Raw genomic sequence first — 23,857 nt, 5'->3', positions numbered from 1 at the left:
TTAAAGAATACAAAATAAAAAATACTTGTTATCGTACCTATCTCTTGATTTTAGTGGTAGAAGATTTGCAGTCAGGATTTCAAATTCTTTTAAAAGTTCACTTGGAATATCACGGGCGTCGTCATCTTCAAGCATTTTTGAAAATTTGGAATGCGCTAATCAACAATAAATAATTGAATAAAAATGGTTGCGAAGCGAATGCTGAATTAGTTTGATTCGAAACTCGAACTGAAATCATGGCGACTTTGTTGAAGAAAGTGGACACTCGCCCGATCTAGCGGATGACTTATTAACTACGGACTTCCTTGTTAGCGGCTAGAAAGAGTAGGTTTTCCGGTCTAGGCCGGAAAGAAACCCTTTTCTGACGTCAGACGAGAGTCGTCTGCAAACAAGGTCTTTCAGATCTACGTAGGGACTGGAAAACAGCTGCTTTCTGTGCAGTGTGGCGAAAAAGCTTTTTCACTGTTATGGCTTGTTTACATCAAAGGTAAAAGCTATGTAACGAGAAAACCATGATCTACATGCAGTTGAGAAATATCCTTGTCTTTTCTAAATTAAATGAATCTAACCTGAGATCACCCCACCCTTCAATCGCTGAGTCAGTACAATGGTTCACGAGAGAGTTCTCCAGCCCGGGGGGGCTTATGTTATGTTAAATTATAATATAATTTATATTATAACATATTTTACTTATGTTTATACTGCGTCTACATGAATTTGTAATGAGCGTAGCATGCGTATTCTTCAGCTGATTAAAAGCGTAGGCTGGTTCAGGTCATGAAGAATTTCTAGTATGTTCCAACACTATTGAAAGTATGTGAATCAAACCGAAGTCTTTTCAGCTGGTAATTATTTCACTAACCAAAAATAATTATTTATTGTTTAAATCACTCTGCCGTTTCACAGAAATACCAAGATCTATCGAAAGATGTCTGGACAGACGGCAATATACATTTTTGTAATTTCTGAAAAATGTTTGTGATTATTATAAGAAGTGTTTACATAACCTCATTTAGACTATCTTATTATCAAAATTAGGGAGTTTTAGGGTTTATAATAATTATATTGATTCTGTCCCAATAATGACTTCGATTTTGTGATTGTAAAATGACAAACATTGCGCTTTGTTTCGAGATTTGATCACTCGCTGCTAGCCTGAGCTGATCACCAGATAACATGTTATACAAATGGTGCAGAGGAAACACGTTTTTCGAACCGCTATTACTCGGCGACGAGAGATGGTATTGCCCTTGAACGAATTTTGGCAGACGGCCCATACTATGCCATTTCAGTCGCTATGGAACATTGGAACGTACAACATCGTGTGTTCGCTGTCGAGCAGTTTTTTTAGAAACAATTGATCTGTAGTCATAGTGCAATGCTTTACCGTTGGACGTCGAAGTGCAGTGCCTGATAGAAATACTGTACTCCGATGGGTTGCAGCGTTTAGAAGTAGGCTACTGGTTCTGTGATGAGGAATAAACCACCAGATCTTCCCCGTTCAATTCGTACTCCGGAAAAAAGACAGTCAGTGTCGTCAGTGAGTCAGTGTCGTCCAGTCCTGAAACCATGTCGTCTAGTTTATCGTCTAGGAACAACTGCCGTTCTGACTCAGTCTACATTTTTCGGAGTACGAACTGAACGGGGAAGTTTCGGAAGAACGGTTTCTTTTCATTACAGAAACAGTAGGACTACTTCTAAATGCTGCAACACATCGGAGTACAGTATTTCGATCGAGTACTGCACCTCGACGTCCAACGGTAAAGCGTTGCACTGTGACTACATTCATTGTTTCTAAAAAAAGTTGCTCCACAGCGAACACACGATGTTGTACGTTCCAATGTTCCATTGCGACTGAAATGGCATAGTATGGAACATTCGTTCAAGGGCAATACCCCCTCTCGTCGCCGAGTACTAGCTGTTCGAAAAACATGCGTTTCCTCTTCACCACCTTGTATTTAGTATAAGGCAGAAAAAGATAGTGTACTATGATTGTATAGTATAGCCTATTTTAATATAACAATTTTACAAATTCAACGACCGTACACCCGTACTCGATACGACCAAAATAGCTATTAGTGTCCTGGCCTTCTTCTATGGTCCATGAAAAGGCAATAAGTATTAGAATAGAGAAATATAGCATAAGAAGATATCCCATGATATAGGATAGTTTATATACCAAACTCAAGCCGATAGTCCTAGTAAATTAAATGTTTTTAAGCTCTCATTGTGTGCCGTACTTACCCGACCAAAACAGTAATTGGCCGTCAGTAATCGGCTCAAGTTAACATAAAATGGATTTGAAATTTTGGATCATAAACAACCTATACCATGGGATAACTTGTTCTGCTATCTTTTCTCTATGGTAATAACCTACTTGTCTTTTCAAGACTCATAAAAAGAGACCAGGACAAATCAAATCAAATTCATTTGTTCCTTGTACAATTGCATACATACAATCGCATAACACCATAATAAGTGTATCAAAAGTATCAATCACAAAAGAGTAGTAATAATAGTAAGATGAAGATGAAGATAAAGATTAAAATAAGCACGGATATAACTAAATTATGAAACAACGTATAAAAATAGAACAAAGACTCACAAAATTGTAAGTTGGTAAGAAAGAGGAAAAAACACAGAGGAGTAGCACAAGCACAATGTCTACTACAAACATATATTTATTTATTAGATTATAACAACACTGTAAAGAAATTATTAGTGGGGAATATTAGTTTAATATTAAATTGATATTAGAAGAAAAAGCTATCATCTTATATTGCCGAAAACGTCTCTTGACAATTTGATCCAATTGAAGATTGAATTTTTTTTTAATTTCTGATCAGGAAGGTTTGAGAAAAAGTTTTCGGGAACCATATTAGAGAGGACACCAATAGCTATTTTTACCGTATCGAGTACGGGCGTTAAATATGTACCATTTTATTATATTAAAATAGGCTACACTATACAATCATAGTACACTATATTTTTCTGCCTTAAACTAAGCATACAATACACTATAGGCCTACACTATACAATCATAGTACACATCTTTTCCTGCCTTATACTAAAAACATGTGATTCTGGAATTATCGTGAATAAGTACTGACTTTTGCCGACTGCTGAGACTGCTGTTGCTGGCCGTAAGCGGTGGCAGCATAGGCGCCTTGGGTGGCCGCGCCGTTGGGCGGCTGACTGTTTCCGGCCGCCACATAAACCGCTGCCGGCTTCTGTGAGGCGGCTCCACCGCGTCCCGCCCCCGCATAGCTACCGCCACTGTACGGCACTGGTGGCTTGGCACCTCCACCGCTTCCTAACAACAAAACACATTAAATAAAAATAAATAAATCAGTCCACCTCATCAAGTTCAACACACATAACTTATGTTTTTAGCTAGTTAAGCCCTGCACACACACATCGATTTTTATTCGTACGATATTTTACCGTCCTTATAAATTCTATTAGATTAAACATATGATGTTTGTCAAGTTCCGTTCAATCTGCTAGAATTCATAGGGACGGAAAAATTCTAACGTCCATAATCTATGTGTGTGTGTAACTGGCTTTATAAGAAAAATGAAATATTTATTTACTGGCTTATACTGTACAATAAATTGCCAGCAAACATAAGAGAAAATACAGGACGTAAATTCAGAGTATTGTGAAGGAGCAGCTTTTGAGCATTTGTGCATACTCAATTGATGAATTTGAAGCACACTAAGAGATGGGTTAGGCTGCTCAGTATTATTATATACATATTTCTATGTAATTTTGCTATCTAAAATAATTGAAATATGGCTTGATTTGAATACATATTATCGACATATCCAAATACCCCTTCCGTGGGTGGTAAATTGGACGAATAAAAATAATAATACATTATTGGAGACAACAGGTAGAAACCCATTAATTAGGTTTATGTAATGGATGGGGGCATGGGACGGTCAAGCTAGAACAATACAACTGCGAGACCCTTTGGCAGGTAGATTTAGCACATTTTCGACCCTTGAGCAATGAAGCGTATGCCCCCATCCTGTTAAGTTTAGTGACGTTATTCCACACTTAGACTTTTACTGCGGGATTCCCATTTCCGTGTTCTGTACAGGTCCATCAAAGTTATAATTCAGGTCCATCAAAGTACAGACAGTCTGTACTCTGTAGCTTTCGGTGTAACATGGAGTTCCTGCAGAGCTTATCAAGATGCGACAAAGATCTAAACCGTGAAAGCATATACCAGTTTTTATTTATGTACAATCGAATTGCTAATCAAAGGATATTATGTTCGTCGTGTGGTAGAAACCAAAAACCCTGCAATTGAATGGTGTGTTTCACGCAATAAATGATTTTAGTATAACGATTTTATAACTCGTATCAGGTTATCAAAGATGTACATATTGTTTCAAAACAGAATTTTCAAGTCATTCTCATTAAATTTGGAAAAATAGTTGAATTCCATCGCTATGGAACACAGTTTTGAGCCTATTCTAATTATCAAAGAACTAATTTCCTTGTGCTAATTGATATTTTTTAAACAATACATATTATGTCGAGTTGTAAGTTGCGGACCAGAGTGGTGGATTTTGGAGTAGGTTTTGAAAATATATTTTATGCTGCTAAACCTATCTGGATGGGGGCATTAAGAGATCTATTGTTTGATATTGGTTGAGCATTGACATGGGTTGGCAGTTAATGTTTCCCATTCAACCAGCGTTGAAGGAGGGGTATTGTTCTCTCTTGACCGTTCCATGCCCCCATCCAGATAGGTTTTACCCATCAATTTTGATAATTTTATATGTTAACACAGAGATCGTAACTGATCCAACAAAAACGTTAACCACGCATGCGTGACTATTGGTTAGTTCGCTCTAGGAACTTGCCAAGCTCGAGCTCTGTTACACACTCTATTGCGTTCCGCTCTTGCTCAACCTGCGATCATCTATCGATCTGCTCAAGTGACGTTAGTTTGCGGAGCAGAGCGAAAGTCTGTACGCACCTTATTACAATGAAACATGTTTAAGATAAACAATGTTCTATTCAACACATTACATTCCACAATACACGGCGAAGAACATAATATTACGAAATCCTAGACAAATCTTAATAACCCATAACAATCTAAATCCAAAATTCCTTGTTTGCACTGAAAATTGGACTCAAATTCAAAAGTGAATGAAACATAACCAAATCTTTGGACCAGTATATGAATTGAAGTCAATAATGAATAATATATTGCTGTATTGTAAAGTGAGTGATTCCCAAGATTTTTCCACCTTTCATTTCCTCATGAATGTGTATAAGAGGAGGAAAGAAATTAGTGTTATTGGCTCAGAACAACATAAATAGGGAACAAAGGTTTCATCATTTAGCATCGAAGCGAGCTGAGTTGTGTCATCATAGCCAGAATACCATCAATAATAGAAATTAATGTTATAGAAGAAATCAACAATGGGAGGACCATGATGAATAAAAACAACCAACTCACCCATCTATGTAGTTTTCAACTCTAGTTTCAAGATTTATGCATACCACACCACATAGGCTAGTCCTCAGGGTGTTTTTTTCATTCATCTAAAAAAACCTTACCATTATATTTAATTTAAAGTTATTTTTTATGATAAGATATTGATTTTTCTGTATTGTACTATTTTTCAAATTAATAATTGGCTCAGAACAACATAAATAGGGAACAAAGGTTTCATCATTTAGTATCGAAGCGAGCTGAGTTGTGTCATCATCGCTCATACGGCAATAAAGCGTTCACACGTGCAAACAATGCTCGCCCGAGGCGCCTTTGAGCACGCCAAAACACCGACAGGGTTCCAGTTCGCCCACATACGTCGGCGAACAGTGTACAGACGTGCGAATGCAAGCCCTTAGCCGTATGCTCACCCGAGGCAGACGCTCGTGTGTACACAGTTTTAATCTTTCGTTAAATCATCAGTTAGTGTTAACTAGAGATTACTAGAGGTTGCGTTAACGTGTATCCGCCTGGTACCTGTGTAGTCGGTGCTAGCATAGGTGGCCGCCGTAGCAGTGGCTTGCTGCTGGTAATAGGTCTTGGCCGTGACCTGGTCGTAGGCCGGCTGGGTCGTGCGGGCCACCGCATACCCGGCATAGTCGTATCCAGTGCTTGGAGCTGTCGTGCCGGCTTGCACTGTCACCAAACATCAAATATATTTCATTTTATTCATGGAAAATTCACAATTCAAGTTAATCATTTTTACTAAAAATAATACAGATAAGTTATAATTTCTCTTTAAAGGTACGGTCTGTTAGTTTTGGGGTGCAGCTAACTTCAGTTTTATAGATCCATCATTTAAAACTCAAAAACGCATTTTGAAAATAATGGGAAACAGGGAAATCTGGTTTCCAACTGTAGAATTATTTATAGAGAATAGAGTACTCAGCGTTAGACAATTGGTATATATTGTTGTTATTAGGGTAATGAAAAAACATCAAAATAGGAACCATATCATAAATCATAGCCATAATACTAGAATAAGAGAACTTTACAACCAAGAAGTACCAAGAATGAATACAGCATTTGGGCAAAAATCACTAGGATATTTAGGGCCTACAATATCTAATAGAATACTATTAGAAATCAAAGGAGAGGAAAATTTCAATAGCTTCAAAAGAAAAATTAGACATTGGTTATTCAGTATTGTGATACAAAGTAGTGAGGAACTAATAGTAAGTAGGATTTAGATTTAAGTAGTATTCTTTTTCAATAAGGTAATTTATAGGTAGAAAATAGTACCTCGGTTTAGTATCATTGTACTAGGTGATGCTTAGTGTAATAGAAATATAGTTTTAAATTTTTTGGAATTTTTGTGTTATCTGTTGTGGCATAAATTTGTATTAATTTGACGATAACCTCGACACATATATTATATAGTGAGGTATCATTTTGAAAACCTTGAATATTGTTTTATTATTGAAAATTTATGAAACAATAATACGTGGTGTTCCTGAATTTATGAATAAGCTCCTCTGGATGTGTCATCCAACATCCAGAGAAATTATTATTATAATTGATATTTGCGTTGCCAAAAATTTGTTTTTGCGCTGCCAACGAGTATTCTGTAAGTATTCTCGAGAAAATATAAAAAAGTAGTCAATCTTCCTTTATATAGTGAGGTCCACGTTATAATGGCAGTGTTTGATTAGCAAAAGTATTGCTATCCTTGTCTAACATCCAACAAAGAGAATAGCGCCATCTCTTTCTCGATTTGCTCTGTTGCCAGATCGTCTTTCAAGAATGTAGAATTAATAATTAACAAAATATTTTATCTTTATTATGAAAATTCATCATGAAATTATTGAAAAATATAATTTACTATAATAAATAACATGTTATACATCAACAAAATATGAAAGAGTACTGGATAATTAATATTTTACTTCAATAGAGAAAAGTATCTGTGTATCTATAAAAAATTATTATAATACAGTAATGAACAAAAAATTATAAATAAACTACAAAAAGAAGTGACAAAATATCAAATATATCATAATGAAAATTTTATATCAGTAGAGCCTTAATAATCGGTACACCACACAACCAGAGGCAAGGCCGGAACACCAAAAATTGGATTAAATAAAAAACACAGTAGTGTGAGAGCGATAGGTTATGTACCCGTTTAGTGTAGTGTAGAAAAATAAAGTCAGCAGTTTGTTCGGTTGAATACTCATTAATTAGAACCAAATCGCGACGGATAAAATTATTTCAGACTTCTATGAAAGCAAAGCAGAAATTGGTCGATTGTTTTTTTATTACAAAATGCTATTTGAGTGTTTCGGACACTATGTTTCGATAAACGCGTATAATGTAGGTGAACGCGAATAAATATCACATTACCTGATTCAGTGTAAACTATTATTGAGATTCTTCTCACAACGATTTTGATATAATTATTAATTATGATTGTCAATAAAAAATAATGTGTTACATCGATATTATTTGTCTATTGATAGTGCCTACATAGAGAAACAATAGCATATCAAGTAGATATCCCATGGTATAGGGCGTTTATGTCGCAACTTTTGCTGTTATCTCAAGCTGATAGTCCACGTAGTTCTTTCATGTGAAGCTTTATGTCGCTGGTAGTCTCTCATACTGTGCGCCGTTCATACACTCTTACCCGCTCAAAACAGTAAAAATCGACAATAATCGACAGTGACCAACTTGAGATAACAGTAAAAGTTGCGACATAGACGCCCTATACCATGGGATATCTACTTACGCTATTGTTTCTCTATGGTGCTTGTTTGTCAATAATATTGCTTCATTGTAAAGTGATTCCTGACATTTTTCCACTTTTTATTTCCTCAAGATTTGTGTATAACAGGAGGAAAGCAATCAGTGTTATTGGCTCAGAACAATATAAATAGGGAACAAAGGTTTCATCATTTAGTATCGAAGCGAGCTGAGTTGTGTCATCACAGCCAACAAATTTATGGAAAACTATATATTTTCAAAATTTACAAACCAATAAAGAAAGGAGCACCATCAATTGAATCGAATATTATTTTTCATAGTGGTTCCACGACGTATTGCACTATCACTAGAAATATAATATTGATGTAATACATTATTTTTCTTTATCTCTTTTCTGTATAGGGCTACTTGTAATAAAAATAGAAAGATAAATAAAAATCTCAGTACCCTTTTTGAATTATTTAATCACAACATGTTTCGGACATTGATGCCATTATCTTCCAGCAGTATTTATTTATTTACTTCATATCACTTGAAAATGGTATCAATGTCCGAAACATGATTAAATAATTCAAAAAGGGTACTGAGATTTTTATTTTTCTTTCTATTATTATTTTTCTTTTTTCCCTTAGGATTACTCTTGAATATAAAAATATAAATATAAGTACCCTTTATAAAATTGTTTAGTCACAACATGTTTCGGCTAACAAATTTATGCAAAATTAACAATTACAAAATCTACAAACCAATAAAGAGCACCAAACATCAACTATCGAATATTATTTTTCATAGTTGTTCCACGGCATATTGCACTATCACTAGAAATATAATATCGATTAAGTACATTTTCAAATTCAATTTATTTATTATCTATGAGCCAACAGACATGACCTATAAATGATAAACATATCTATAATGCCACTGACATGACCCAACGACTGCTTTTTAGGCAGCCGGGACCGACGAATTTAATGTGTCCATCAGAAACACGGGAGTGGCCCGAGAAAAATACATTGAACATTTTTTTTAAAAAACGATTCCTCCATTGTAAACTAGATAGGAAAATACTTTTTTTCCCTATGGAACTATATAACACTATAATATTGGGGGACTGAGCTTCGCTCTGGAGTACAAAAGCATAGAAAATGTATAACGAAAGAGGAAATGATGATATATTAATGGTTTATATCCTTCAGCGAATTATCTCAGGGATGAGACCTAGTACAATTGAATTTTTAAATTATAAGCCTACTTTTTTCCAAATTTCGTGAGAATCGTAATCGTTAGAGCCGTTTTCGAGATCCAGTGACATACAGACATAAATAAACAGAAATTGCTCGCTTAATATTATAGGATAATTCAATCTATTGGTTTGTGTCTTACAAAGACCTTGGCAGAGGACGGGTTGCACCTGTTTTTCAATAATATTGCTTCATTGTGAAGTGATTCAAAAGAATTTTCCACCTTTCATTTCCTCATGAATGTGTATAAGAGGAGGAAAGCAAATAGTGTTTTCGGCTCAGAACAACTTAAATAGGGAACAATGGTTTTCATCATCTAGCATCGAAGCGAGCTGAGTTGTGTCATCATAGCCAAAATACCTTCAATAATAGAAATTGTTATAGAAGAAATCAACAATGGGAGGACCATGATGAATAAAAACAACCAACTAGTTTTAGGATCTATGCATACCACCCCACACAGGCTAGTCCTCGGGGCGTTATTTTTTTATTCATTCATTCATAAAAGAAACTTATCATTATGCTATATAATTTCAATATTTCAGTAGGAGGTTATTTGATTTATGATATAAGATATTGATTTTTCTGCTATTGTACTATTTTTTGAATGAATATATTAGCTCAGAGCAACATAAATAGGGAACAAAGGTTTCATCATCTAGCATCGAAGCGAGCTGAGTTGTGTCATCATAGCCAAAATATCATCAATAATAGAAATTGTTAGGCCTATAGAACAAATCAACAATGGGAGGACCATGATGAATAAAAACAACCAACTCACCAATCTACGTAGTTTTCAATAAATTTATTGGAAGCTATATATTTTCAAAATTTACAAACCAATTTAAAAAAGAGCACCAATCAATCTAATATTATTTTTCATAGTGGTTCCACGACGTATTGCACTATCACTAGAAATATAATATCGATGTAATACATTATTTTTCTTTTTTCCCTTAGGACTACTCTTGAATATAAAAATATAAATCTAAGTACCCTTTATAAAATTGTTTACTCACAAAATGTTTCGGCTATATGATGATGCCATTATCAACTGATTGGAAAATAAATAAAATAATATTTAAATAATTCCTATCACAAACTTCTTATTTTTGATTATATGTTTGTACATTCAAACATAGAAGAAGCTTGCAATAGTATTTATTTAATGTCATTTTATTTATTATCCAATCACTTGATAATGGCATCATATAGCCAAAGCATGTTGTGAGTAAACAATTTTAAAAAGGGTACTTATATTTCTATTTTTATACTAGTAGTTCTGCGAACAGTAGACCTCGCTCATGAATACAACTTTCAATCTAATGAGAAGGGCCAGTACAGTAAGTACAGTATATTGTGAAGATTTAGCCATGTCATCTATTATTTTCTCCATTGAAAGTGCTAGAGACACTATTTCCAGAGACACCGGACTTATCAAGGAGGTACCTTTATATCGTCTCCATATTTACAATATTAACATATATTACAACTTTTCTAATAATTAATTATAAGAAATCGGTCAACTGACGGAAAAATGGAATATGCAGTAGGCAAATTAGACGATGAATCGTCTCACAGACGATGGTGTGACGGAAAATTATTCTAAATAAGATGGGTTTGCTGGTGACAATGACAGGAGGTTGCTAATGATGTTTTTCCTGAAAAGTGGATTCAATCAGGACCTCCTAAATACTAAATATTTAGGATGTTCTGATTCAATGTTATAGCTTGTTATATGCCTATGCAGAAAGTTAATGCTCACAAATCAGTTTCCGATCTCATACCAAAAGGAAAACAAAAAAATTGACACTGTAGAGCGACACAAAAATTCACAAAAAATGCATATAATCCAATAATATTTTGTACCTGAGAAACTGAAAATTCAGTTAAAAATAACTAAAATAATAACTGATAGTTATGAATAAAAGAAGTTGGAGATTGAAGAAATGTTTATGATGTTAAATTGTCTACAACTAAATAGTTGTTTATTTATTAGTTGATTAATTTTTATGATGATAAAAGTAGTTGACTTATCTGTGACATAGACAGTAATAGTTATTTATGTATTGAGAGCGTAAAACTCGACTTTATCGCTGGAATCACCTACACATTTTTTCTACAACTGTAGTATTGGACTCCAATACAAAAAAGTTTTTTTAATAATTCATCAATTAATTTGATAAATCAATTTAATAATAATTCTAATATTATCATAATAATCTATTTTATAATGATTTATATTATTAGAATAAGATAAAACAAAGTATCGTTTGCAAAAAAAATCTGGTCGAAACGAGTTCGAACCTGGGTTCCACAGTGCGAGATCCAACGCTCCAGCTCTCTACACTACCGTGAGTTGTTGATACTGAAGGTGAAAAAGTAGAAACATGAATTGCTTTATCTTCAAAGACGCTAGATAACAAAAAGTACTTCCAGGATGGAGTTGGTCTGCGGTTTTTTAAATTACAAAAAAACAGGTCTTATCAAAAATCGTTACACATACGTTTCTGCGCCTTGTTTCAAAGAGCTTGCATACCAAATTTTATCCAAATCGGATAATAACTGCGACCGTAACTGCGGTACAAACGAACAGACAAAAGCCGATCGAGTCGAAACTAAGACCTCAGCTTCGCTTCGGTCAAATATTCAAGAGTAGTTCTAAAGGAAAAAGATGAATAATGTCATCGATATTATATTTCTAGTGATAGTGCATATTTATACGTTATTTATTTGTTCCATTTATTGACAATCATAATTAGGCTATATCAAAATCGCAGGGAGAAACGTATCAATATTAGTTTCCACTGGATCAGATAATGTGATATTTATTCAGTTGGGTTGAGCTTCGGTTGTTAGATGGCTACTGTAATTCGGTCTGCTTCATTCTTGCACGCGCATTTTTGTTTAAAACGTCTCTCGGCTCCCGGTAAAGATAAAATTTCTCTCTCGATTCAGTGATCTTTTAATAAATTGTAACAAAGATATTATATTCCAATTTTAAATTGTTATTTTGTGCGGTTCATAAACGATATTTTATAATTCATTCTTCTTTACAATTTTACTGACTTCAAACTTAATTTATATTTTCTTATTTCATCTTTCAATGATTCATGTTAACTTAATTTTCATTATGTTTCAATAATCAAAATCCAAATTCAGGTCAGAACATGATTGTATAAACATCAGACCAAACAAATTGTTGCACTGTGAAGAGATGTCAGTAATTCGAGTCTTTCTTAAGGATGGACTTATACTATGACTGACCGGCATAGGGCGCAGACTGAGCGTGTGAAGCGGCCGCAGCCGCAGGATATGCGGTCTCGTATGCAGCAGCTGGAGCCGCACGCTGTGGGTAACTCGCCGCAGCCGCAGAAGGGGCCATCGCCGCATAGCCCGGCTGCGTTGTCTGGTACGGAGTCGCCCCCGTTGGACTGCAACCACCAAATCAAACGCTAAATTATTACAATATTTGGCACGGTCTCAGTTCATCACGTAAGGCTACTGTTAGGCTTGACAGTTAGTCAGGACAAGACATGATTAGACACGTTCAGTCATAATACTTCACATAGTTTCTAATTCAAATTTCATTTATTCAAACTCATAATATTTACAATCCGAATCAATAAGAAAAACAAAACCACACAGTTCAGTAAGATAAAAAATAGTTAATACTTCTTTTGAAGTTATAAGAACTTCTTATTCGAATTCTAAATGTTTCTTATGAAGACATGTCTAATTGCAATGAATAATCAGTGTGAGTTGCGTCATAAGCAACCATGTGAAATATTGTGACAAAGGTGTATTGCCTTGTCTTGACTAATTTTGGTTTGCGCCTAGCCTAAATATTTTCACCACTTCTTGAGATACTAACAAAATTAGCCAATCAGTTTAAGTTACACGGCATCGTTTCAGCTCAATTATTCATTTTGACAATTTTTAGATACTGAAACAATACAAGTTTCATGGAATCGTCTCAGCTCGTCAAGTATTCATCTTGACAATTTCTTGAGATACTGAAACAAATGAGCCATCCAGTTCAAGTTTCAAGACATCGTCTCAGTTCGTCAAGTATTCATTTTGACAATTTCTTGAAATACTGGCACTAATGGAAGTTGAACAGCTTGCCAAATGTCAAGTTTTCCTTGCAAGAAAGAATTGAATCTAATCTAACATGGCAAGTAGGGTGATCTTGTTTTTAAAATACCTTTGGTCATTTGGAAAAATGTACCTTGTACGGATTTAATCAAAGGAAAAAATCAAAATCAACGTCTTATCTAAGGAAATAGTGTCATAAACGTCCGGAAATTTATTAGTATAGTTACTATAAGGCTATATTAATATGCCCGTACATAAATTACACTATAACATTATATACTTGCTATAGAATTACTTCATACTTACTTACTTCATAATTCTCTCCTTAGTCATGACCAGATAACTGGATTGACTGTGTCAGAAAGTGGACCTGACTTGGTCCTTGTCGTAGAGTTGACATATAACTATGTCCGTAATAAACACTTATTTACGTTTATAAACTTAGTCAAACATATAAAAAACATTTAAGAATAGTAATATTTAAACTTTTACAAGATGGCCTTGCCTGTATGCATTACAATAATTATCACTCGACGTTAGCTGATGTTTCTAGTGGCCTCAAAGTATTCCTCCACTGAATAGAATGGAGACTCTATTAACCAGTTTTTGATTTTTGTTCTGAAGCTCCTGTCGTCCAAGTTCTTCACACTGTCAGGTAAGGCGTTGTAAATCCTCAGGGCTAGTATTGGGAAACAATCCTTCTTCTTACTCAGCCTGCAGAAAGGGATGTCTATTTTCGCTTTTCCTCTGGTGTTGTAGGAGTGTCTGTCTTCTCTTCTTATGAGCAAGTGGAAATTATCCCTTGCGTGCAACAGGGAGAGCCAGATATATTGATTGTATACCGTGAGTTTTCTCAGCTTGATAAAGATGGGTCGGCAGTGGTCCAAGTATCCCGCTGAATCTAGGATCCTTAGAGCCTTCTTCTGCTGGAGCAGTACATCTTTACAGCCTGGAGCGTGCCCCCATAACTGAAGTCCATAGTTGATATGGCTATGAAACATAGCAAAATACACCTCCACCAGATGCTTCCTGGAGATTAATGGCTTCAGACGTCTCAGTAGGTACATCACTCTGGCTAGTTTCCTACAGATGTTATCAATGTGGCTACTCCAGCCAAGTTTAGCATCCAGTGTAAAACCCAGTAGCTTTACTTCTGTGAGATCGTCAAGCTGCTCCCGAACAAGAGTGCATGTTGTTTCCTGGGTTTTGCGTGGAAGGGGAAACAGTCGACGCGGAACGGCGCGGCTGACTCTCTTAGCCATAGTAAACAGCAAACTGGAAATCAATATCTCTGTAACCATTAATCGGAAAAAAATCTATCATGTGCCATTCGTTTCGTTAAATTAAGGACTATAATATTAGTCTAATTCATTTCCTCAATAAATCGAACAGTTTCCTTAATAAAATAATATAATGTAAAAATTTAGGGGTTTTTCTATTTGATTTTTTTGTTTTCTCCGATTAACTTCGAAGCAAGTAGTTTTAAAGAACAATGTGACGAATAATTATTGTAGCCACATTCATTGCGAATCCATTGATGTATATTGTTATGTATTTGCGATTCAAGTTGACGGTGTGGAAGGGGAAACAGCCGACGCGGCTGACTCCCTTCACCATAGTAAACAGAATAATACTGCTGTCTACATTGCATCTCATTTACAGTATGTTGCTCGAAACAATCAATTTTGTCTATTGTTTTGACATGCGCTGTATATAGATTTTCACTTTTCAATACTCTTAAAAAATATTACAATTTCATGATTCAAACATGCTCATGATAAAAATCAGGATTTCGTTGTTTTCTCACAGAATTTATTATATTAATTTGAAGTGTGCCTTCTCCATACGAGTCAGAGGTAACACAATTGATAACTCTAGTTTAAGATAGGCCTATTGATGTTTTTCAACGAAGTTTCATGATATATTATGTGTCCGACTCCTTCTTCTCATCCTTATTTTGTGAAAAATGAAGATTCAAAATTTATTTTCGTAGCTTTTCTTGTGTTTTAACTTGTTTCATGACTCTTTATAATTTAAACACTTGATAATGGAATGAATATCATCAGATCACGTGAACAAAAAATTTTCAAGCTGAAAGTAGATTAATTTGTTGCACATTCGGTTCAAATATTAACAAATGTTACCAAATATTATCACATATAGTGAGAACGAATTATTCTGAAGCTTACTATTCTCACTGAACATGAAGAGGCAATACCAAGCCAGAATCGCAGTTCCGTTCAAATCATTATTATCAGAGCTTTCAAATTGATGCTATGTAACTATGGATGTTATCCCCATCTCACAATTTCCCTATTTATCCTTATCCTGATTCAGAATAAAGTAGTTGATCTCTATAATCACAAAAATCAATGTATAATTCTTGAGAGAATAGTGATGAATTGCAAACAGTGCAAGTAACATTGATACAAAGCGATACAATGAAAGTAAACATCGATTAATTTAATATTGGACTTAAGTCATAAGAAATCATGTTCGATAGATTCAATTTGAATGCTTCAAATAGAAAATGATCTATTCTTTTGGTGCCTTAATCAAAATCAATTTCAATCAACATTAATCGACATAAAGAAAAGCTTCTGCCAACCTTGTATAGTGAATGACAAGATGCGAGTGGAGGTGAAACATCGATATGTTAACAAAATAATAGAAGAGTATGAATCGTCTTTCAATTAATCTTATACGGTAGGGTACTTTGTGGTTAAATGTGAAACACTTTCATGATTTTCCTACCTTTTATGCATGCTTACTCTTCCTTGAATTGTATGTTTGCATGGCTTTCATCTTTAGAATCTACTGAATTTTCATATTGGACTGTCTAAATAATCTAAATTCTACTAGTAAGAACGGAAGATAAGCTACTTTACAGAGAGAATCATAGAAAGTTTCGACTCAACAAGCCCAATGTATAATTTTTTTATGCCTCAGCCGTCATATATATTTGGCTCAACTGAAGGTATATTATCAACCTGGCCTGAAGAATATTAACACTGTAGAAAACAGCAAACACTGCACGCTATGATTTTTCAGGAAATTGCCACTGTTAACACTATTGTAATCTATGATTTATCTCAGTTTTTGACATAACTTATGATAAATTTTAGCATATAATTATGATCATACACACATATTTTAAATATGTATTATATTATGTAATAGTATGAATATTTTATCGGTTGCAAACAATATCTTTGTCTGTCATAGAATTCATGATTTAGCAGATCTATAACAACAAAATGATTTAGAGAATTAAAATGTGAAAAATTAGTTTCATCGCATATCAAAACAATAGAAAATATTGATTGTTTCGAGCGCCATAGTGTGAATAAGATGCAACTTAGAAAGCAGTAGGCCTACTACTGTATTTTACTGTTCACTATGGTGAAAAGAGTCAGCCACGCCATACCGCATCGACTGTTCCCCTTCCACAGCGTCAAATCGAATCGCAAATGAATAACAATATAAATCAATGGATTCGCAATGAATGTGGCTACATTAATTATTTGTCTAATTTTCTTTAGATTATTTGCTTCGAAGTTAATCGGAGAAAACAAAAATCAAACCGAAAAACCCCTAAATTTTTACGTATATATTATTTTATCAAGGAAACTGTTTGATTTATTGAGGAAATGAATACGACTAATATTTTAGTCCATAATGTAACGAATCGAATGACATATGATAGAGTTTTTCCGATTAATGGTTACAGAGATAATTGATTTCCAGTTTGCTGTTTACTATGGCTAAGAGAGTCAGCCGCGCCGTTCCGCGTCGACTGTTTCCCCTTCCACAGCGTCAATTGAATCGCAAATACGTATAACAATATACATCAATGGATTTGCAATGAGAGTGGCTACATTAATTATTTGGCTCATTTTTCTTTAGAACTACTTGTTTCGAGGTTAATCGGAGAAAACAAAATATCAAATCACAAACCCCCTCAATTTTTACATATATATTATTTTATCAAGAAAACTGTTAATTTTATTGAAAAAATGAATATAACTAATATTGTAGTTCATAATGTAAAAAATCGAATGGCATATAATAGAACTGTTTCCGATCAATGGTTACAGAGATAATTGATTTCCCGTGTTTACCAGCATTTTTCATGTTTTAGGGGGTTGGGGCGGAAAGCTCCAAGGGGATTTTTGGGACTTTAGGGAGAATGACCCTCTGGGAGGGTTCTATCGATGGTGGGAAATTCAGCTTTTATTTAATTTTTGGATCGAAACTGCTTTTTTGGACCTTCATTGACTGGGCTATACTATAGAGGTTAATAGCTTATCTCCAGGGTCTTAGTGATATTGAATAGTAAACAATTGCATAGATAACTTTTTAATGTATCAATCCCTGACCTGCAAAACTAAGACCAACGTTTTGATTTTTGTTTTCTATGACTTGAATCATTTCAATTTATTGAATGTAGGCTATTGCTATTTGCAATTTATGGGTAGGTCTAATGTTCCGTATGTAGCGTGAGTATTATCGACATTAAAAATATTGAATTTAATACTATTATGCTTATATATAATGGTTTCTGCACACTACATTTCAAATAATATGAAAATATTGCCACTTAAAAAAGCAAAAACCTAACCTAGCATTTTACATTTGAGTAGTAGCCTTACATTTAAAGAACAGCTATGTTTGACATCTTGTGATGTACAAGGCCTATTGATAAAACCTGCATTGATGGGAAATGTAACCAAATTTATTGAATGTTATTACTTTTTTCTTCTGAACATAAATTATAAAAGCAACCATTGAGGAAATGGGAACTGAGCGATCTACTGTACTACCAGAGATAATTATTAATCAAACTCTCATGATTTCACCCTAAAATAGGCATAGTACACTAATCTTAAAAACGTTAAAGGCTATTAAACGCAACAGAAAGCTAATTGAATTAGACTAAATTTAGGATCAACCTAAACAAAGAAAATGCAAAATCACGTGAAATTTTTTAAAATAAAACGTATCTTGATTGTTTGAATACTCATGCAGGTCATTGAATAATAGATTAAGAACATTAGTAGTATATTCCAGATAAATTAAAGTAAATAAAAACCATTCAAAAAACAAAACCCTGCTCAAAAAAGCCACGCCAAGCCAAGCCGGCAGTATCTTTCTGATCTGAGTCCTACACAATAATTTCCATTTATTGGTAATATTAATTGAGAATAAAATTAATTATAAATAAACTGATATCAATGAATCAAATAAATACCACTTACGCATATTGAGTTCCACTATGTGTAAAACCAAAATAGTTATTGGCTGCCATAGTTCACAGTGTATGTAGAACTGAAAAGATGGCCGATGTTCTATAATAGAAGGTCTACTCTGACGTTTAATGGCAGCTTTCGCTTGATGCTGCTATCCCTGTCCATCATTCCACAAAACAGTTAGCCCTATCCTTTTCTAGCTCTGCAATGTTGCCAAACCACTCTTTTACAATATAAGAATATGATAATACAACAAAATATCCAATCTGGATTATGAAATTTCATCATTAAATGATTCAAATATATATTTCTTGAACGAATAGAATATAACTGATCATTATTAATTAACAAGGATGAAAACGGTCAATATTGAATACGAGAAATAAAATATAAATGCCAACCGGAAATCAATTGTTAACATTTACTTGCCATTGAAGATGGTACACACGTACGTACAGATTCGCGCGAACAATCGTATGGACACATGCCTTGGCATCCATTGTACGTCCTTGTGGACGCGTTCCACATATGCCTCGGCATTCAAAAAGCTATAGTGAGGTCCACGTTATAATGGCAGTGAAGAAAGATATGAGAAAAACATTGCCAAGTCAAAAACATTATGCCACTGAGTGTACACAGCCGAGTCGCCTAAAGCCTTGTACACACGTCCGTACAGATTCGCGCGAACAATCGTATGTACATATGCCTCAACATTCACTGTACGTCCTTGTGGACGCGATCGGTGGGTACCCACTCGAACGACATTGTAAACAAAGGTATTATACGTCATCACTAGGCACTCGGTCGACTTAGAACGTCATCATTTTATATATAGCATATACACTAGATCCGTGACGTTTTGAAGATTGATACTAGCGCTGCCTATAACATTCTTACCAGCTTTGTCTCTCTACATTTTTCTACTTCTTTCTATATTAAACTAAATTATTTAACGGTGTACACACGTACGTTTGCCTCGGGTGAGCATACGTGTATGGGCTTGCATTCGCACGTGTGGACTCTGTTCGCTGAGGCATGTGGGCGAACCGGAACCCTGTCGGTATTTTGGCGTGCTCAAAGGCGCCTCGGGCGAGCATTGAATGTACGTGTGGACGCGATTTTGCCATACGGGTGAGGCAAAACGTAAACATTGAAAGCATTTCACAATGAAAAATCAAATTGTGATCCAATAACTAATTGTAAATTGTGGGATTTTTGTAATTTTGTAGGATATGTGGATTGTCAAATATTTAAATAGAAACATGCATGGAGTATATAATTTGTATCATGATTAACAAATTTAGAACTGCATAATTTAAGTGAAAAAAGCTTCTCTACAGGGTTCCTACAAGAAAGTATAACTCAAATATTATTTTACTGTGGCTATCAAATCATCTTGTGTTTGTTTCATGTTATCAGAGTTGTTAATTAAAATTGTAATCTTCAATATGATATTATACGTTTTAAATAGCTAGGCTATCTATAGAGAGATTTATTCAAACTTTGAACTAGTATTCCCTTAAAGGTAAATCTTGAAGCTAATCTTTTGGAGAATCTTGTTTTGTCATGTGTATGAGCAGAGTAAGTTTAAATTGGGAAGCAATTAAGTATTTGATTCAATTTATGGCTAATTTCCTTAAAGAAGACTGTCAATTTTGTGAGACAGTGTTAAGTGCTTTGATTAGGTCATCAAAACTTCTGGAATTATTGTAGAAATTTTCTTTTTTTGAAATTCAGAATAGATATTGGAAACCAATAAATGAATCACCTAATGCCAAGAATCTCAAAGTTAGAGCCAATCGTTCTTGTGGAGTTACTGCTTCCCTCATGATGATATCATTATTGTTTAGATAACTAGTTGAATTAGATTCAGTATATCAACAAGATAATGTTTTGACAACCCAATAAAGTTTGAATTGTCAATCTTATGTCATGTAGCAATTTATTTCCTTACTTCAACCTACAATCGTTCAAACCACCAACATCGTTTGTCAAGTTTTATTTTTGATTTAATTATATAATTCATTGAAATAAAATGATACTGCTGCAATTTGTGATAACTATCTTCAATGATGGAATGACGCCATTGTTGTCATGTTGTGGAAAATCTACATCTTACATGTCTTCGTGTCGTCTGCAAATCAGATAGCTTTGAATGCCGAGGCATACGTGGATCGCGTCCACAAGGACGTACAGTGAATGTTGAGGCATATGTACATACGATTGTTCGCGCGAATCTGTACGGACGTGTGTACAAGGCTTTATCTTCAAAAAACAAAGCAATGGGTTTCTTCCTTGTTAATCTTGAATTGCTGCTTACTGGAACCGTTAAACCCAAAGCTTCGATGTGATATTTTATTAAAATTTCAAGTTGAAAATTAGCTTTCATAGTTTAGTAATATACAAAAAACATTTTGGCTTTTTATGTGGTTAACATAACAACATAGTGCAATAAGGTGTGTAATAACTGTTTGTATTATAAATAAAACTTCATTTTAGCACAATAACATTTATTAATTTCTTCTTGAACATGACACATTATTGAGACAACCTTCTTCTCTGATCCTTACTTGGATGGTTAGGCTGGTTACCCTGTCCATACATTGATTTTGAATATATTCGATTTTGAGCTGGTTGTTGTTGTTGTTGAAAAGTCTTTTTCACCACATTAACTCCCTCCACTGTTGTAGAATTCTGTAAAGTATTCAGCTGTTGAGCTGACAACTCAAACAATTTACAAATTTTTACTGCTTTGTTCAAAAAGTTCAAATACTCCTCCTTTAGTAGTCTCTCTTTTAAGTTCACATTGTTGATGCCACTGATAACGCGATCTTTGATTAAACTGTCCTTGAGTGATCCAAAATTACAACTTGAACTTAGTTTTTTGAGCTCAAGTAAAAACTCATCAAAACTTTCGCCATCATGTTGATTACGACTGAAAAATATGTGGCGATCCACACTTTCGTTTGATTTCGGAAGGCAGTAGTCCTCCAATTTCTGTAGAATCAATTTCCAATCACCATTTTCTTTGACCGTCAGTCCCAAAGTATCAAGTCGTTCCTGTGCCTCAGGCCCCAAACAATGCAGTAGAACAGCCACCTGAACTTCTTCTGATTTTGAAGTTACTCCTGCCGCCGTAGAATAAATGAGATATTGCTTTTTCCATTTCACAAAATTGTTAGACAAGCTTCCTTCGAACAACAAAGGATGTGGCGGTTTCAAATTCTCCATCGTGTATGGTAGTAACTTACGTGATATTGATATTATTTAACTTTACACTGCCACAGCGCCATGTAATAACTGTTTGTATTATAAATAAAACTTCATTTTAGCACAATAACATTTATTAATTTCTTCTTGAACATGACAACATTATTGAGACAAGGTGTAGTGAATAGGACGTGGGAGTCGATGCACAAACGCTCTTCCAGAGAGTAGGCGTTTAGTGACGCGTTTTCCCTAGTTAACAATTCTCTTTGTAGAGGATTTGTGACACTTGCAATCGAGTCTTATGCGAGTACGCATTGAGTTGGTGATCGCTCTCTCGACATCTCAACCACAGGGTGTGGTCGTGATCCTGCTTCTTCCTTCTCAAGGTATCTGGGCATCCTCAGTGATCATGTTGTGGTGTAACACTGGACTTCAAGGTAATAAACACGAACTTTATTATTGCTAAAAATGTGTCTTCCTTCTAACATTTCCGAGCCCTTAAGTTCCTCCGAAGCCTCCGAAACCTATGACCCGCTCGGGCCACTACAAATTGGTAGCAGCGTCGTGGATGTTAGAAGTTGACAATTAGAATTGTGAATCAATTAAATTAATGATGTTTTGAAATTAAATTTTTTGAATTTGAATGTTTTGAATTAGTAAAAAAAATAATTATATTATTAACTGTAGTAAAATGTTTGATAATGGCTGCTGAGGTTTGCAAAGACGTTGTTCGAATTTATAAATCTCTAAGCGAATTTGATCGGAGAGTCTATCAATTTTTCATTGTAACTAAAGAGGTGGATGAAACAACTTTAGTGTATTATCGAGTTGCTCAAGGTGTAACCCTCTCCTCTGAGGAACACGTTCTAACCAAAGATCTAGGGAAGAATGAAAAACAAATTATGGTTGATACAATAACGTATGATCTTTACAGTGAAAAATCAAAATTGGTGATTGGGAAAGGAGAGATCACATTAACAAATCCTGATGCTGTAGTAACATACACAATAAGTATTGACACCACAGTAGATGATTACTCATTACTCTGAATTATCGATAAGATCCAGTTCTCTCATTTGGAATTTTCTCAGACTACTCCGAACATTTTCCAATGAAACTATTTGATTTAATTATTCAAAATTAATGCATGTTAATAGTAGTCTAAAATATTGATCTTAGCCAGATGATTTTTGCCGAGTGACTGTGTTTATGGGTACTAAGAAATCAAAAACTTTAAAAACAAATGAAAACGAAAATGTAGAAGCTCTTGAATGGTATAGACCTTTTGGCTCAGTCTCAGTAGTTAGCCCGATGTCGACTAGTCAGAATTCTCATGTACGTGAGCTATTCATGAAAATAGGAACTCGCTCCGCGCAGATAGATGCTTACTATGAACATGTTCACGATACAAGAAGTCCCCTCCCGTCTATCACTCTACCGAGTTGCTCGCCTCTGAATCTGTCCAATAAACCAGGTGTTACTGTCTTCGCGAAATCCAGTAAAAAATCATCCGAGACCCCTGAAAAAGTAAACGAAGTTAAAGAAGCTATCTATGACACTCCAAATTTAAGAACGCGACCCGTGTTAAATACAAACCTCAATTCAAATAATGATTATATGGTGATGACAAGAAAGAACTGATATGGCTGATTCTCAGCGACGATCAGCTCCTATCTATTATCTACCGATTGTAGACGCAGATACCTTACTAGAGGGATGTGAATCCATTTTACGGTCCCTTATACAGAGAATTATTGAGGGCTATATTAATGGTTTTACCGATTATAGTAGCGAACGTAGCATCCAGAGGGTGAAGGTAACAAAACTTGAAATAAAAT

General features: G+C 34.7%; 1 protein-coding gene across 1 annotated transcript; it reads right to left on the bottom strand.

Annotated features, from left to right (window-relative positions):
• Positions 1 to 2,903: 2,903 nt before the first annotated feature.
• LOC120355528 (zinc finger RNA-binding protein-like) lies at positions 2,904 to 18,976 on the bottom strand. The gene is made up of 4 exons (XM_039444003.1): positions 18,819 to 18,976; positions 12,730 to 12,896; positions 5,996 to 6,154; positions 2,904 to 3,313 (listed from the first exon to the last, which is right to left on the bottom strand). Exons 1-4 carry the CDS (start codon positions 18,866 to 18,868, stop codon positions 3,090 to 3,092), a joined length of 600 nt encoding a protein of 199 aa, XP_039299937.1. The 5' UTR covers positions 18,869 to 18,976; the 3' UTR covers positions 2,904 to 3,089.
• Positions 18,977 to 23,857: the final 4,881 nt, after the last annotated feature.

The sequence above is a fragment of the Nilaparvata lugens genome, unplaced genomic scaffold (genome assembly GCF_014356525.2).
Source record: "Nilaparvata lugens isolate BPH unplaced genomic scaffold, ASM1435652v1 scaffold2501, whole genome shotgun sequence".
NCBI classification, from domain to species: Eukaryota; Metazoa; Arthropoda; class Insecta; order Hemiptera; family Delphacidae; genus Nilaparvata; species Nilaparvata lugens.
Note: the sequence above shows the minus strand (reverse complement) of the source record. Positions and strands in the feature narration are given on the sequence as shown.

Bases quoted from the DNA above. Each gene is read 5' to 3' on its own strand.
- LOC120355528 (XM_039444003.1), bottom strand. From the start codon at position 18,868: ATGGCAGCCAATAACTATTTTGGTTTTACACATAGTGGAACTCAATAT. The intron at 12,897-18,818 runs GTAAGTGGTATT...TGGTGGTTGCAG, and splicing joins CATAGTGGAACTCAATATGC to TCCAACGGGGGCGACTCCGT. The intron at 6,155-12,729 runs GTCAGTCATAGT...GTTTGGTGACAG, and splicing joins TCAGTCTGCGCCCTATGCCG to TGCAAGCCGGCACGACAGCT.